Source organism: Lipophrys pholis (assembly GCF_963383615.2).
Source record: "Lipophrys pholis genome assembly, chromosome: 16".
NCBI lineage: Eukaryota > Metazoa > Chordata > Actinopteri > Blenniiformes > Blenniidae > Lipophrys > Lipophrys pholis.
Genome location: NC_137634.1, coordinates 26520614 through 26538307, shown reverse-complemented (window position 1 = coordinate 26538307; position 17694 = coordinate 26520614). Strand labels below are relative to the sequence as shown.

At 42.1% G+C, this 17694-nt stretch overlaps 1 protein-coding gene across 1 annotated transcript; it reads right to left on the bottom strand.

The window, feature by feature from the left end:
- Nucleotides 1-81: 81 nt before the first annotated feature.
- On the bottom strand, nucleotides 82-12847 carry tiprl (TIP41, TOR signaling pathway regulator-like). The gene is made up of 8 exons (XM_080484073.1): nucleotides 12827-12847; nucleotides 11546-11673; nucleotides 9850-10029; nucleotides 7475-7574; nucleotides 7237-7368; nucleotides 4906-5001; nucleotides 4728-4790; nucleotides 82-800 (listed from the first exon to the last, which is right to left on the bottom strand). The coding sequence occupies exons 2-8, from the start codon at nucleotides 11668-11670 to the stop codon at nucleotides 675-677; spliced, it is 822 nt and encodes a 273-aa protein (XP_080340199.1). The 5' UTR covers nucleotides 11671-11673; nucleotides 12827-12847; the 3' UTR covers nucleotides 82-674.
- Between the last annotated feature and the right edge of the window lie 4847 nt (nucleotides 12848-17694).

Here is a 17694-nt window from a genome sequence, read left to right as displayed (position 1 = left end):
CGCGTTGTCATTGTGTTTGACTGTCCAGCACCATAACTCCTACGTGAAATCATCAAACTTTAGTTTAAATAACGTGTTTTTCATGGCAATATGCTGGATTTTTTTAATCATTTCAGTATTTTGTACAAATAAAAAAACACAAGGTATTTCACTCATTAAACTTTCCAATTCTATTTACAAAAACAAATTTATTGATCATATGTTAAGACATTCACAAACACTTTATACATGTTTCTTGCAAATGGAAAAACAACCTTTTATGCCTTTGGTAAGTAAGAAAGACATGGCTATATTTACAGAAATTCTTAAGAATGTTGACTTGTTATAAAACATCACTGTTTCTGTAATTTTACAGACATGTCATCTTAAAAAATAAAATAAAATAAACAGAAATATTTGTGATTTTGAAATTGAAATTTTCCCTCGAATACCAGAAGCCAGACCAATGTGAACAGTGCAAACTGCTCTGTGAGTTCACTAAACTGTCTGAAGGACAACGCAGGCTTCAAAGAGCACACCTCTATGGAGGTCACCTCCAGAAACTACTTGTTCACAAATAACTAAAAAGGAAAAGTAGTGAGACTCGTATTAGGAGATGAACATTGTGGTTTCAGAATGACATTGCTTGCTCTGTCATGCAACACATCAATGTGAAGTTAAAGTTCCACTGCTCACTAAATGACTTCACTGGGAGACGAAGACTCTGCCACAGGAAGCTCCAGCTTCTCGCACTGGATCAGCTTCAGGGTTAAATGTTGAGCAATCTCATTAGGATCCGTGTAGAATGCAGGTGGAACATTCTGAAAGGAGAGAACCACATCTGTGTTAAATGACACAGTGACTCAGGCACGATTAAAAGTTAAGGTTATTCTGTCATGTCTCTGCCTCAGAGGGTCAAGACACCAATCTTGTTCCAAGAATAAGAGCATGAACACCTTTTCTTCTGGAATCTTGTATAAAGACCAAAGTGTAGAAGGTGAGCTGTGCATCACAGGACCAACACAGAGAGACACATTCTCACATCACAAAGCCTGCTTTATGGCTGGAAACAAACTGAACAAGGAGGAGCTTGGATTTAGAATCGATCTTTCAGCTGCACATTGCAAATAAAAAATAAGGATATTTAAAAATGAGGCAGAGATTTACAGTATTCAGGTACACAGGAAAAAGTTTGTGTTGATATCAGAAAATTAATCATTGCGTTTGCATTTTTCACACAGTTGAGTGGCAACACACTTTGACAACAGGCCGCCTGGTGTTGGGTGGTCGGTTGTATTCTGTGTTTAATCCAGGCTGTGATATCGGATTAACTGGTGATCTGGAGCTCCAGGTGACTGACAACAGTCGTTCTCTCTGCCACCAGAGCTAAACAGAGAAGAATGGATGGAACGCCTCTCCCCGTCACCTTGGTGAATGAGTGAGACCACAACCCGATACACCCTCACACCCCCGAGGAGCTAAAGGTGGAGCATCACGTGACCAGCACAGGGTCTGTCAGCGTCCAATGACAGGGGCGGCCGAGGCGTCGCTGGAGACAACGTTTAAAGAGTTAGTTGCTTCTTGAACATCCAGTCATGGAGGATTTAGGACAATACAGGTCTTCTGAAGAGGAAGAAGAGGATGTTCATGGAGGATGTTCAGAAGGAGCTGAAGAGGAAACTGAGGAAGGCCAGAGAAACCACGAGAAGACAGAGCAACCGAGAAGAGGTTTGAATCAGATAAAGATGATGAAATTATCTCCAGGGGTCAAAGTGCAGCAGAACTGTGAAAGAGCTGAACTTCTTCTTCTTCAACAGGTTGAACAAACTTCTGGCCTTGACTCGATCTGAGGCTGCGTTGACTCCACCACCTTCAAGTGGGAATGGAAAACCTTGGTTGCGTTTGGGTGTTGGTTTACAGGGACGGTGCCGGGGGTCACTGAAAAATAAACTTATTGAAACTGGCTTCTGTGGGAGAGAGGAGATGAACACACACACACACACACACACACACACACACACACACACACACACACACACACACACACACACACACACACACACACACACACACACACACACACACACACACACACACACACACACACACACACACACACACACACACACACACACACACACACACACACACACACACACACACACACACACACACGAGCCTGGAAGAGGCAGTAGTGTCTGAGTTTTTGTGTTTGTTTTGATTTACTTTAATACAATAAAGTCTCTGGAACATGTGACTCCGTGACTCTGTGACTCTGTGGATGAACCTGCTGGCGGCGTGCTCGACCGCCACAACTTCCAAACTGGAACTTGCTGAAAATGCTTCATCTACGGGGGAAACGTTAAGAGAACCTTTCTGAAACGCCGGTTCTGCATCCCCGTCCAGCTTAGTAGGTAGAGCATGAGACTCTCAGTCTCAAGGTAGAGGGTTCATGTCCCACGCCGGGCGCCACCTTCCTGTGGGCTCTCCACCTGCAGGAAGGTTCTTAATGGTGCAATGTGAGCTGGGTGACGGTGCTCAGACTGACACCCCCACCACCCGGAAACTGATAAGAGGGAGAAGATGGATGGAGGGATGGAGGGATGGAGGGATGGCGGGATGGAGGGATGGTTCTGCATATGCATCAGTAGATTGACAATGTCAATGAATGAATCCAGGGGCTGTTTGTACTTTTCAGTCTTTTAGAACTAAACAGTGCTTCTCTAATAAAGTGTACGTTTACTATTCAACATCTGGTTCACGTGTGGAGACTTTCTTTCTTCTAATCAGATACTGAGTGGACCAAAACCACGGAGAAAGACGGTTTAAAGGAGCTTGCATGTTTACAGCATGTTTACTGTTCTGAGTGGATTCATCCTTGGTTTTAGTACATGAACGCAGCACCCAGGAGTGCTCCTGCAGGAAGACTACATCGGTTTTCATGTTTCCTTCTGTGTGTGCGGAGATCGTTTGCCGTCTGAACGCAAAACTTTTCTGAAATGAAAAGGCACAACCCATGCACACTTCAGCCGAGTCTGAGGTTGCTTCCACACGAGAACTCCAGTTCACGTAAACGAGATGTTTTTAGGCCGATCAGCTGCAGGAGGCGGAGCTTTAGGAGCTTTAGGAGCTTTAGGAGCTTCAGAAGCCCGGAAACTGGTTTTTTTTAACCCGGGTCCCAGAGTGACGAAATTCTAAAACCCTGGCTCGTCTGTGAGGTGTGGACGGCAAAGACCATCAAAACCAATGATGTCATCACCCCCTCACCCCCACCACGGTCCGTGATGTCACCGAATAACCACAACAATCCTGGACTCCATGCTCCAGGTGGCGCTCCAGAAGTTACTGATGCTCACCGGAGGAGGAGCAGGAGCATAGAGCTATAGAACCTAGAGTTATATTGATGTTCTATAGGGGAGAAAAAGATTGTTTTGGCTCATGTGGATGTGGCCTGAGTTCTGCTTCTTCATCGATACGCACTTTAAAACAACCACAGCTGAACCAAAGCTCTGCACACTAACGGATATAAACCCAAACAGATGAAGTGCGAACAACAAAAAAAAAGGGAAGCATAATCTGAAGCCAACGAAGAAAAATGGGTTTTAAGATGAAAGTTACGGGGTTTGGCTGATGGGAGGAGGAGGAGGAGGAGGAGGAGGAGGAAGAGGAGGAGGAGAGGTAGCAGCCACAGCGAGCAGTGCTGAGGGGAGCTGGTGGGGGTGGAGCTTACGCCACCCTGAAGTTCCAGCTACGAGCCTTTCCTGCCCCGCTCAGCTTCAGCCAGCAGCTCCTTCCTCTCTTCCCATCGACACTCTTCAGACACCGACTTGTTTCATTGAATAGTTTGAGAAGAGGGAATCACTATCGCATGCTTCTAGGTAAACGTCCGACTTCCGTTCTGTCACTGGAGCATGAAATGTTTACATTTCCCCTCCATTTCTCCCCAAACCAGACATGCCTAACTTTTTGGTGAGTAGTGTGTAATAGCAGAAACAAGGTGAAGAGGCTTTGAGCTCTTAACTGTGGACTGTTGCTTCTTTATCCGTGTCAGAAACATAAAGCAGCGTGACTTGAAACAACGTTCACGTCTATCAGATGTTCAACTGGTGATTCAAAAATATCTTAAAAAAAAACAACAACTAATTCTGATGTTTCATCATTTTTGAAAAACAATTTACTTCCAACCATCCTGACTGAAGGGAATGTCTCCCTGATATGTTCCTGTAGGAAACAGAAGCTCACAGGAACCTTGGTCACCATTAATCACCAGACATTCCATTTCAACCCGTCTGCCTGCAGAACATTTGGTTTTCCACAATCCTGCATTAAGTCAAATATTAATCTGATCTGCTTTTGATCCCACCAACATCTGAATTCTTATTCTTATTAGTCTCATTTGTTAGTTATCATATAATTATTATCATTACAGTTATTGCATTGGTTAAATTTTAATAAAGAAATCGTGGCTTCATCTGCGTTGAGTGTCTGTTGGTATAAAGATTCACTGACTTTGTCAAGTATTCATGACGGGGTTTTTAGTCTGTTTATTAAATAAATAGATTTGTTTCCTTCAAGATGATCAACACCGAACTGTTTTCCAACCTAAAGAGTAAAGAAACTAAACATAACGGTTCAGCCAGATGCCAGAAGGAACATGGATTTGATGCCGACATTGTACCTTCAGAACAATTTAAAAATGGAGTCAGCTCTGCAGACTGCTTTGTTCTCTGAACATGCATCCCACTCACCTTCAGCTCAGTTATTTTGTTTTCCCTCGTGCTGAATTCACGGAGCATGAAATCCTTCCCAGCCTGGAATCAAAAGCAAAATCATCCTCCGTCACTCTCCAGGCTTCAGTGGAGTTAGTCTGGATAAACATGAGCTCGGTCAGATAATTCACACGGGAGTTTATGTGAAGTAACTTGCCTCATGATACAGTCGAGTGTCATTTATTCTTATCAGCACGCCGTCCACTCGGAGGAAGAAACGCAGTAACAGGAAGAAACTGGTGGGCATCACCCTCTGCAGCAACAGGAAGACACATCACAGGCAATCAACAATATATATTAGTATCACAGACAGACAGACAGACAGACAGACAGACAGACAGACAGACAGACAGACAGACAGACAGACAGACAGACAGACAGACAGACAGACAGACAGACAGACAGACAGACAGACAGACAGACAGACAGACAGACAGACAGACAGACACACACACACACACACACACACACACACACACACACACACACACACACACACACACGTGTGTGACGAGCCACCAGAGGTTAAAAAAAGGTAAGTTTACTCCAAATGCGAGCAATGGTTGATCGAGCCTTGGAAGTTTGTGTTACTAATTCCTACATGTGTTCCAACTTTTCTGGATTCCTCCCAACTTCCTCTATCTGCATAAAAGCAGTGCTGGAACACACTGTTACTCCCTCTCCTCCCAGAAGAACCAGGTGCTGGTTTGGTGCAGGTGCCAGTGCTTAGTTGGTTCATATTTGGCTCCTCGTAAGAAGCGCTTGTTTTTCCACTGACGAGGAGGAAAGTGAGAGCCGTTTCATTGTTTGTCACTGCAGAGGTGTGAGAAGACCCTATTAGAATGTAGGAATCACTATCAATATATTTTCTTCTTCCACGGCCGAAGCTGGTCCATGTTGACGGGCTAAACATGCTCAAAAACTCATGAAAATTTGAACACACATCAGAAGTGGCAACAAATATTACATTTCATGCTCATTGCGCTTGTGTCAGGCCAAATGGCTGGATACCGCCCTCTACCATCTCTTTACACATTTGTAACATCTACTATGGGAAGCATGTTTCACCTCCGCCCGAGGAATGTTGTAGGCATATGTAGCACATAGAGCTCACCAAAAGGTCCATTTATGCAAAGCTATGAAACAGGAAGTGATGTGTAACTGTGTGCTGCATGCTCCAATCTGCCTGTCGACTTTTTGAGAGATAGGAGGCGAACCAGTTCAGAACAGTACCAGAGAGTCCTACCAGGTTTTGAAGGCTATTTAACAAAATGTGGTGATCAACCGTATCAAAGGCTAAGATCCAGTAGCACCAGGACGGAGCTAAGGTGCAGTAGCACCAGGACGGAGCTAAGGTGCAGTAGCACCAGGAGCTAAGATCCAGTAGCACCAGGACAGAGCTAAGGTGCAGTAGCACCAGGACGGAGCTAAGATCCAGTAGCACCAGGAGCTAAGGTGCAGTAGCACCAGGAGCTAAGGTGCAGTAGCACGAGGAGCTAAGATCCAGTAGCACCAGGAGCTAAGGTGCAGTAGCACCAGGAGCTAAGATCCAGTAGCACCAGGAGCTAAGGTGCAGTAGCACCAGGAGCTAAGATCCAGTAGCACCAGGAGCTAAGATCCAGTAGCACCAGGACAGAGCTAAGGTCCAGAACTCCCATGAACCCTCGAGCACCCGGTGGAGAGTATAGAGCTGGTCCAGTGTTCCACGAACAGGACGAAAACCACATTCTTCCTCTTGGATCCGAGGTTCTACTAACGGCCAGATCCTCCTCTCCACTACCCTGGAATAGACTTTCCTGTCTCTCCGCACCTCCTCCATCAACCTCTCCATGTCTCTCTACACCTCCTCCATCAACCTCTTCATGTCTCTCCACACCTCCTGAGGATCCCCCCCCCCCCCCATTTACTTATTTATTCTCTGTTTTAGCTTATTTCCACTTATTTATTCTTGCAGTGCAATTTAGGCACATTATTCCATCTCAGGAATTTTTAAGCATTTTAACTCAGGTACTTTTTGTGTCTTTTTTTGACCCTGCGTCAAAATTTCCTTCTGCAGTGCATCTCTGATGTAAATGATCAGAATGACAAAGTTATCTATCTATCTCTCTCTCTCTCTCTCTCTCTCTCTATCTATTCCAGTATTATTCAATCCAGTTGTAGATATGCATTTCGTCAGCCATCCCAAAGGGGGTGCTGCAGCACCGTAAGCAAGTCGACTTTCTACCGACTTTTTAAAGCACATTCAAGTGTCCCCAGGTACAGAGAGGTAAGAACACATAACGTTCAAGCTTCTTTTGACAGACACATGTATCATGGCAGCAGTCTGTCCCGTCTGTCTTTCTTCAGACATGCATGCTTTTGAAACAAAGTCTAAAAGCTCCAAACGCTCACACAGGCCAGCTACAAACTGAACTAATTTAATATCCATGTATAAATCAGTGAAATACCTCTCACGTACGAACTGTGAAAGCAGAGAGGCAGAACTTACAATTTTCACACTGATCATAGAGACTCCATGATCATGAAGCTCGTCTTCAAAGAGCAGCACATCGTCAAAGAACATGATGTGTTCCCGAGCCTTCAGCTTCTCCATGTCAATACGCTCCGTCGTCTCCGTCACCTTCAGAAGGAAGTCAAACCACAGGACACATTAGTCTCTCGCTCAATCATTTTTATAGGGTTCATTACGAGAAAGCTATGTTTTGTATCCCGGTAGAAAGACCCACCTTAATCACCACACCTTCCCCGATGAGCGTGCCTCTGTAGTCTGTAGTGTACGTCCAGTCGTAAGGTCTCACCACCTCTTTGGAGTGCTCAGAATCAGCCCTGAAAGAAGAAACCTGTACTGACGAGCCACCACATAACACTACAACCAAAGTGAAAAATAAAGACCCCTCCATCATTGTGAAAGTACGAGGAAGGTGGATGAATACAACTGAAGAGTCAGTCCTTGTATCTTGTGATTTAGAACAGATGAACTCCAATGTGAGGATCTTGAGTTAAACCAATAATGTGGGTCCATAACTGAGAATATATTCAGAACCGATGATTCCCATTCAGACTCATGTGAGGCTTCACGGCTTTATCTTTGACGTGATAGTTTGCAGTACAGGATTCCCTCAGGGCACCACGCTGCTTCTTCTCCCTCTACACTTCCTGCCACCTCCACAAGTTCTCTGATAATACAGCCACTGTTGGCCGTGTATCGAGGGAACGATCTGGACTATAAGGAGGTCATGTCCAACTTGGTGGACGGGTGTGGTCAGGATCATCTCAGGAGAGGGTGATAGACTTCCATAGGAAGGCGCCAACACACACTCCAGTGAACATCCGGGGTTTAGACATAGAGACAGTGGACTCTTCCTAATACCTCAGTGTTCACCTCAACTATAACGTCACCTGGACCACCAACACAGAGGCCCTGGACAGGAAGAGCCAGAGACCTCTACCTCCTCAGGAGGCTGAGGTTCTTCAGTCTGCAGGACCTCTACCTGCTGAGGAGGCTGAGGTTCTTCAGTCTGCAGGACCTCTACCTGCTGAGGAGGATGAAGTTCTGTCCTAGAGACCTGGTTCTGTTCTGCAGACCTGGTTCTGTTCTGCAGACCTGGTTCAGATCATGGAGGAGGGTGAGAGGAGAATCCTGGCAAAGCTGGAATCCATTACGGACGCCTCTCATCCCCTCCACCACACCGTAGGAGCATTAACCTGCTCTACTGTAGGAGCCTTAACCTGCTCTACTGTAGGAGCATTAACCTGCTCTACTGTAGGAGCATTAACCTGCTCTACTGTAGGAGCATTAACCTGCTCTACTGTAGGAGCATTAACCTGCTCTACTGTAGGAGCATTAACCGCTCTACTGTAGGAGCATTAACCTGCTCTACTGTAGAGCAGCCAGGTGATTCATACCTGCTACTGTGATTCTGTTCAACAGCAGGAACTGAGAAATAAACTGTTTAAATGGTTGTTTCACTGTGAATACTGTACATAATATTACTACCCAGTCCCCCCCATGTGTATCTATGCATATATATTTATCTAATTATCTATTTTGACATCCTGTCGATTGTCTTGTGTGTAACTATCCTGTCTTGTCTTATTGTGAAGAGAAGCCAGTAGATGTTTACCATCGACCTCAGGCAGCACAGCATCACTGGCTCAAAGGACAGAGACGAGTGGAGATTAAATCCACCCACGCAAAGGGCTCCATGTTCAAGTATTCAGTTCCAAATATATTTCTGAGTATTATGTTCGGGAACCCGGTGTTACTGTGTGTGTGAGCATGTGAGTTATATTTACATAAATTGCAGAAGAACAGGCTATGTTATGTTTGGGGGAAGAAGAATTTCATTTCATGTCCTACTGTCCATTGTATAATGATTTAAGAATGACTTTGGTTGAGAAAATGTAACGAAATAATCTCTTTTGTTTGGCAGAAGGTGATATGCTGAGTTGGTTATTCAGAAAATACATTTTTAGTTTGGCAAGATATGTGCAAAAAGCTGATATGAGACTGAAAGCTTTGTATCCAGACTCAGACTGATGAAATGTTTGTGTTATAGTGAAAATGTACCATGGCTGCTATCTTACTATTAATCTATATAGTGTCATATAAGCCCATATGGGCAGGGCACATGTGTGCCTGACACTTCATTCATTCATTCGTTCATTCATTCATACATTCATACATATCATATCATATTATATTATATTATATTATATCATATTATATTACTGTTTCTGTTTCAATCTCACCACTGTTCGATATTAAAACAATAAAACAGTTCATTGGTAGTTTCATGTTAAATAGTTTGACTACATACAATACCATAGGTATTGTAGTATTTATATTAACAGTTGATAGTGTAGCTCATCTTCTAAATCACAAGGTTGTAGGTTCAATCCCCATCTGCCAAAGTGTATGATTGAAAGCTGGTTTTCTGCACAACGTTTCGTTACTCATGTTTTAGTGAAGCTTCATGGAGCCGCTACGGTGGGGCTCAGAAACATCCGCTCCACTTTGAAGCTACTAAGTAATTGAGGTAATGTAAAGCTCACCCCCGTCAGAGGAAGGTGTGGAAAAGCCCTGCAGCAGGCCTCTCACCTGCTCTCCTGCCACTCCTGAGCACAGGCCACTTTGACAGCGTCCTCGTTGGTACCGACCCTCTTGAGGGCGTCGATGGCGTTGAACTCAATCCCGTAGCCGTCTGTGTGCTGGATGCGCAACACGTTGTCTCCAAATAACATCTCTGGAAGAGCAGGCATGTTTATCTCCTCTGCTAACCTGGAAGTGCAAACAGTACATGGGCGGGATGAACTCAAAACAGTTTGTGGGGAAAAACATTGAAAGTCATCGTCCGAGAAACAAAGACAGTGTCCAGTGGAGCTTCGTGGGGAAGACTGGATGGATATACTAGTAATAGTGGAACATTCGCATTCATTTCTGGACAAATCATAACGTTTCCCTTTGTTTAGTTTATTTCATTCAAAGCAAAAATACAATAAGAAAACAATTTAATACAAAACAGAACAAAGGTTTTCAAATTCCTGAATGAAAGAAGCAGAAAGATTAACTTAGTCTGAAGACATTAATAGTCTTTATCTCAACCAGTCATTTTCCATGGAAGAGTTTTATTCAATAAAACAAAAACCCCACTGTGATTCTCCTTCATCATTTCTTTGTATTTCAGTAATAACCCGGTTTTAATCACGTTTTAAAATCTAGTGTGTTTTAGAATCTTCTGTCTAGTTTGTTTAATAACTGGACCCTTAACCGAAACAACGTTCTTGTACTTTGGTCCTAAATCTATTAGATTTTTTTAAAGATTTCTGTTCCTTTTAAGTTAAAGTTACTTTCTTATTTTGCCAATTTATTTTGCACATTTATGGGTAAAAGTTCTTGAGGACCGTCATACATAATCTGCAGAACACTGAAATGTTGGCGGTTTTAACTGGACGAATAAAGAGTTTATTGGACGTACAGGACTCATTCTTCTTATGGTTCTATTCTGGAGGACCAAGTGACTTGTTGGTATTCCCCCAAGCTTCCACGCAGTATGTCAGTAATGGACAGAGAGTTATATTACATGTACAGTGCTTTGTCATCGAACAATCCTTGTACTTTGTATAATTCAGCAATAGTTTGATATTTTTACTTTGGTATAATTGATGTGTGATTTCCCGTTCAAATTCTCATCAATCACGTCACCCAGAAACTTAAGATTCCCTCTCTAATGATTTTAACACCATCGGTATTGATTAAACCAATTTTCTTTCACCACATCCAGCAATCGTGTTAATTTTCCCAGAATAAAATAAAGAGGTATCATCTGGAAAGGGAATACATTTGAGCAACGTAGATACAGAAATAAGGTCATTAATACATCAGATAAATAGTTTTGGTCCAAGTACTGACCCCTGAGGTACACTACACTTTATATGATGCGACATCATCTATCCATACACACGGTTTTCTATAGTCTAACTGGAAGGCCACTGGTGCGCCGCCCCTCTGATGCCATACTTGCTTTGTTCAGTATGGTGTGATCAATTGTACTGAAGCCTTTAAGGTCAACACAGACACTTAGAAAATAGTGTCATTTATCTATGACCGTGGATATTTCTGCAGTTAACTGCACAAGTGGAGTGACTGGTTCTGAAACTGTAATGACTGCTGCTTAAAATAACGCACAGTGGGGAAGAGAACTATTTGATCCCTGCTGAATTATTTGTAAGTTTGATAGAAATGAACCAACTCGTTTTTCAAGATGAACTGGTATAAACGTACAGAAATCTCTCACCGTTCAATGTCTTTGGATTTCATGATGTGGTTTTTGGCTGCAGTCACTCTCCATGGTCCAAAAGTGAAGTCTTGGTTACTGCTCTTGAAACCATGGGACATCATCGTGGACAAGGAGGCCAACATCAACTACAACACAGACCGTCAGCATCTCAAACAGCTCACCAGCACCGAATCATCACTTGTTTTTTCAGTTAATTCAACACAGAAGGTTTTCTGCTTCTGTTATTATGCTAACCATGACTAAGGTTTTCCTATTAAATATTCTGAAATACTTTAATAAAATCTTTCTAACTTGAGATAAAGTCATAAAGAAGAAAACAAAAACGGCTCAAAATATTCCAGATTAGTTTTTTTAAATTCTGAAATACTTTACAGTTTCAATTGAATTAATGGAAAGGAACGTTTTACATTGAAGTTTAATGTTTAAAGATCCACATAGGACATATTATAATTTTCCAAAATTCAAATCATCAATCCACAATGTTAATTATTAATGTTACAAGTATTCACAACTTGAAGTTAGTGGAAATAATATAAGATACTTGATCCCAGAGGGAAATTCTTTTCCAGCATTGCTCCACACAGAATAGGATATAAATAAAATAGAATGTTAAAATACCAAACAAGTCAGAATAAAAATTAAATAAGCAAACATTAAAAGAAACATCTTTTCGTTCCATATGTACAGAATAAAATGTGTCGGAAAGCCTTAAACTGAACACACATTTTGAGTTTGAATTTGAGTACCTAATACAAACAAACGCGCTTGAAAAGTAGAATATTTTTTGATTTGCATATTGTTGGAAGTGTTTTCATGTCTTACTGAGACGTTGACGTCAAGCTCATTTACGAGTTTCACAGTAAAGACTCGGTTATTAGTCCACAACACATTGTGTCCAAGCGAGATCTCCTAAACCAGTTATTCAGAACATCATTTATTATTTGTATTAATTTGTCCAAAAAGACTTGAAAACAGAGCTCTTACTTTGTTGTTGTATTTTGAGTTTACAACAGAAGAGCCATTACTTCTATTATGACTAAATTCCTGTTATTAATAATTTCCTGTGGTTATGTTTTGTGGACGAGAGATTTCAGAAGGATGACAAAGTATAAGAAGAGGCACATTGAATATATTAAAATGATCTTTAATGTGTCAACATGATGAATCTACTTCACTCTGAGTGTCAGCGGCGCTTCCTGGTGAAAAACATCACGGACTCACAGAACCATTAAAGGATACACAGATAATCTAAAATACTGAAAGATAAACCACACATACCCTGATGATGCGGGTCCGCCGTTTCCTGCGCGTCGGTGAAAAGTGTCCGGCTGGTCTACAATCAAACTATGGTTCCACTTCCTCGGTGACGTAAAGAGGAGCGGAATATTCACAAATAGGGAAAATAATTATTTAATGCTAGAAGCAAACAGCTTTAATCTTTAAGAGAAGAGACACACAGGAAACGTGTGTGTCGACACTCGAAATCAGACGACGTCCAAAGTCATGACACACACTCCACCATAGTGGGAAAACACAGTTTTACAGTAGTGCTTAGGTCCAGTGTAGGTCAAGATCTGTCCAGTGTAGGTCAAGATCTGTCCGGTGTAGGTCTAGATCTGTCCAGTGTAGGTCTAGATCTGTCTGGTGAAGTACAAGATCTGTCCAGTGTAGGTCTAGATCTGTCCAGTGTAGGTCTAGATCTGTCTGGTGAAGTACAAGATCTGTCCAGTGTAGGTCTAGATCTGGCGGGTGAAAGTACAAGTTCTGTCCGGTGTAGGTCTAGCTCTGTCCGGTATAGGCACCAAATCTGTCCGGGCCATGGACTTTAAAGAAGAGAAGCCGCATAGGCTGCTGCTGCCAAAGACATAATAAAGAGTATATAATGTCTATGGCCACGGCGCAGGAAATACAGCCGCCATCTTGGACCGATCGTCAAACCCATAGACATATACGAGGTCGGTGCCACAAAAGTTCAAAACAGCCAAAATGATCCAATTGCCAAAGAATGATAAACAACCATTCTCCGATGTAAACAGTCGCCCAATTACTATATCGTCTGTTTTGAGGAAAATCATGGAAATATTTATATCTGAATAAATAAAATTCTATGTTGTAATGTTAGATGTTGTAATGTAACTTTGTAATGTAAAGTATTGTTGAATTGTTTTTATTGGACCCCAGGAAGAATAGCGACAGCTCTGCTGCGCTCATGGGGATCTCTACAATAAACATAAACAGTACTTGTGTACATGTTAATGGGTTTTTGTTGTTTATCTATGGGGGCTGGAATAACAATCCATCGACAGGCCAATTCCAGGCTATTTTCCGCCGCCTCATGGTCCACTGTGGTGTGTCTCCTGGCAAGTCTGGAAACGTGGCAGCAGTGAACGACACTGTGTCCCTGTCTGCTGTTGATCTGTCCTCGGCTCCAGCAGAAGAAGAATCTGAAGACCTCCCGTCCCCGTTCCCCAACATCCCTGCTCTCGTGTGTGACCACAATGATCTGCCCACATGATTTGGTGGCCTTGTGGACAATGCTCTGACTTATATACAGGGTTTGTTGTGAGACGCGTTTTAAGGACGCTGTCTTGTAGTGTGTGCCGTGGTAGCCTGGTGACAGATGCTGCACCTGCATCTTTTGATAAGAGCTCCCACTCGCTGACCCTCAGGAATAGGGGAGGGCTCATGATTCCTTCTGAGGGGACAGTGAAGGTTGTCAATTCAGCAGAGCGTTTCATTTGCCAGTCAGAACCAGAGCAGAACATGAGTGTGTCCTCTCTCAACCGGTTGGTCCGTGGAGACAAACTAAGATTCCATCACATTACAAAAATGAGAAAACACTAAAACTCCAAATTGGCAATTCACAGAAGAGGCTGTCCTTTTCCAAGGCTTCTGAATTTGTGAAATGAAACAACCTCAAAATCATTTTGAGTGGTTGGTGTCATCAATCTATAAATATGTAACAACAAATAGGTAAATATAATGAATAAATGCAATATAAAAGGTAAATATGTAACAACAAATATATAATGTGAGGTTGATATGTAAGAATAATATGTCATATAATATGTAATAATAGATAAATGTGTAACAATAAATAAATATGTAATAGGAATATATGTAAAAATTATACTGAGTGAGCGTAAATACATAAATACACTGTCTTACACTGTCCAGCAAAGAAAGATATCAAGCAGAAGATAAAGGAAACTTTAATAAACTTCAGCAGAACTTACAACAGTAAAAACACGTTAGAAACATTATGTACATAGAAAAATTACATAGTTTTTAAAAATTCTAGTTTTTTCTTTTATTTCCCAGAACCTCCTGCAGTGATACACAGGTCAATAATGTTCCTACCCTGGAACCTTTCTCTCCTGGAGGTGTCGTGACTCCAGCTTCAGGGTTTCCAGGAGCATCGTTATGTTGATACTGATGCTCCTGCTGGTCATCAGGTATTCTGCTGTACTGCTGGTTGATGGTGTCACCTTCTAATTCTTCCTCCTGCTGGTCATCAGGTATTCTGCTGTACTGCTGGTTGATGGTGTCACCTTCTAATTCTTCCTCCTGCTGGTCATCAGGCATTCTGCTGTACTGCTGGTTGATGGTGTCACGTTCAAATTCTTCCTCCTGCTGGGGCTGTTGATGGTGTCATGTTCTAATTCTTCCTCCTGCAGAGCCCAACACACGTTACCTAAACAGAAAACATTTCCCCCTCTATCATAGTGGAGATATTTGTGATACCAAAGGAGGTTTATTGATAGTTCAATTGTTCATTTTGTCATTCTAAACATGTATATTACAGACTCTTTTCTAATGACAGGTATATGCAGGGAGGATTCTACCTTGCTGACATTTTCCAGCTGCATCTGTAGTCTTCCTCCTGGAGGTCCAGGGAGGAGGAGGAGGAGGAGGGTCAGGGTCCAGGGAGGAGGAGGAGGGTCCAGGGAGGAAGAGAAATGTCCAGGTAGAAGGAGGAAGGTCCAAGGAGGAGGAGGAAGGTCCAGGGAGGAGTAGGAGGAAGGTCCAGGGAGGAAGAGGAAGGTCCAGGGGGAGGAGGAGGAAGGTCCAGGGTGGAGGAGGAAGAGGAAGGTCCACGGGATGGAGGAAGGTCCAGGGAGGAGGAGGAGAAAGATCCAGGGAGGGGGAGGAGGAGGAGGAGGAGGAGGAGGAGGAGGAAGGTCCAGGGAAGAGGGGGAGGAAGGTCCAGGGTGGAGGAAGAGGAGGAAGGTCCAGGGATGGTGATGGAGACAACCAGGTGACACTGAGGATGCGAGCGAGACTCCAGCTCCCTGCTCCTGAAGAACGACCTGCAGGCCTCAGAGAGCAGAACCACATCTAGGCAGGAAGCTCTCCTCATGGAGTCATGTTCTCTAGTCATGTTCCTGAGTCATGTTCCCGAGTCATGTTCTCTCGTCATGTTCCCGAGTCATGTTCTCTCGTAATGTTCCTGAGTCATGTTCCCGAGTCATGTTCCCGAGTCATGTTCTCTAGTCACGTTCTCCAGTCATGTTCTCTACTCATGTGTAAATATATGGAGATGGATAGATAAAGACAGAGATTGACGGAGAGATGTAAAATGTTCTTCATCTTCTGTAACTCTGCTCTCCTCGCTTTGACAAATTTCACCATGTGACTGTAAATGATTGTTTATGACTGTAAAATATAGAACTTAACGTTTCTCTGTTTTATTTGATAAACAACGTGATGTTGCTTTAAAGAAGAAATTGTCTCGGGTGAATTTGAACAATTATGAGGTCTATGAGGAGAACATAGAACAAAAAGAAAGACACACTACCAATTCAGTAAGTTATTAACTCATGTATGAATAAAATATATACATGTAATAATTCAAGCATCAAAAACAATCCTCACTCCTCATCTGGAGGAGTTCCTCTTCTCCTCTGGGTCAGGCTAGGTAAATCTTCCCTGCTTCTACCTGTCGTTAAAAAAGAGTCTATAATATACATGTTTAGAAGGACAAAATGAACAATTCAACTATGAATAATCCTCCTTTGGCATCACAAATAACTCCACTATGATATTGGGGAAAGTTTTCTGTTTAGGAAACATGTTGAGCTCTGCAGGAGGAAGAATTACAACGTGACACCACCAACGGCCCCAGCAGGAGGAAGAATTAAAAATGTACTAAAAGATTTTTTTACGAATTAATTGCACAATTTTCTGTACCCAATTGTGATTAATCACATTGTTTTTCTACTGAAGACTGAAGCTTGTAATGAATATTTATTCAGGAAAAACCACAGAATTAATGTCGACTCAGCACACAAACTATATTTAAATTCAAAGATTATTTTTATAACGTTATTTTAGCTTTGGGTGAAACTGTTTCTTCTCAATATTAGCAATATAATAAAAACATAAATTAATTACTTAATAAACATCTAACATTAGTCTGTGTTTTGTTAGAGTGCAGGTCCACCACTTTGAGGATTTTAATATTTCTAGAAACAAAGTTGTAAACTTATTACATGGACTAAGTGGCAATAATATACTGTAACACACACACACACACACACACACACACACACACACACACACACACACACACACACACACACACACACACACACACACACAGAGTATACGAGAGCCAGGGAAAGAGAGAAAGAGGAGAAATGACTATTTTACCAGTATTTCCTCCAGCTTTAGCAGTTTGGTGGCTCCTGGTCAGCCAACATGGCAACCTGCTGTTTTGCTGCAAATTACTTCTGTGGTCGTTAAATTCGGCTTTTCAAAGTAAAACTAATGACTTTCACTATCTCAATCAGCCTCAGAGAACTTTTAAAGTGAAACTTTCTGCCTTAATATTATTCCAGTTGGTGTTGTGCTGCTCTGTAGTCATGGTGCTGCTCTGTAGTCACGGTGCTGCGCCGAGACGCTGCTCATGCTGCTGCTCTTGTAATGGAGTAAAATAAGTAAATAAATAAAAACCGGAAGTAAACAAAACAGCGGTAATTACGTTACTTTCTTTAATGAGTTAAATGTTTCAAACCAATTAATTAAATTAACGCATTATTTTTGACAGCACTAAATACATACTATTCCTACTGCATATATTTACATATATAATACTATCTATTTTTTAAACAAAGATATTTATAAAGTAGAACAATCGAATATTG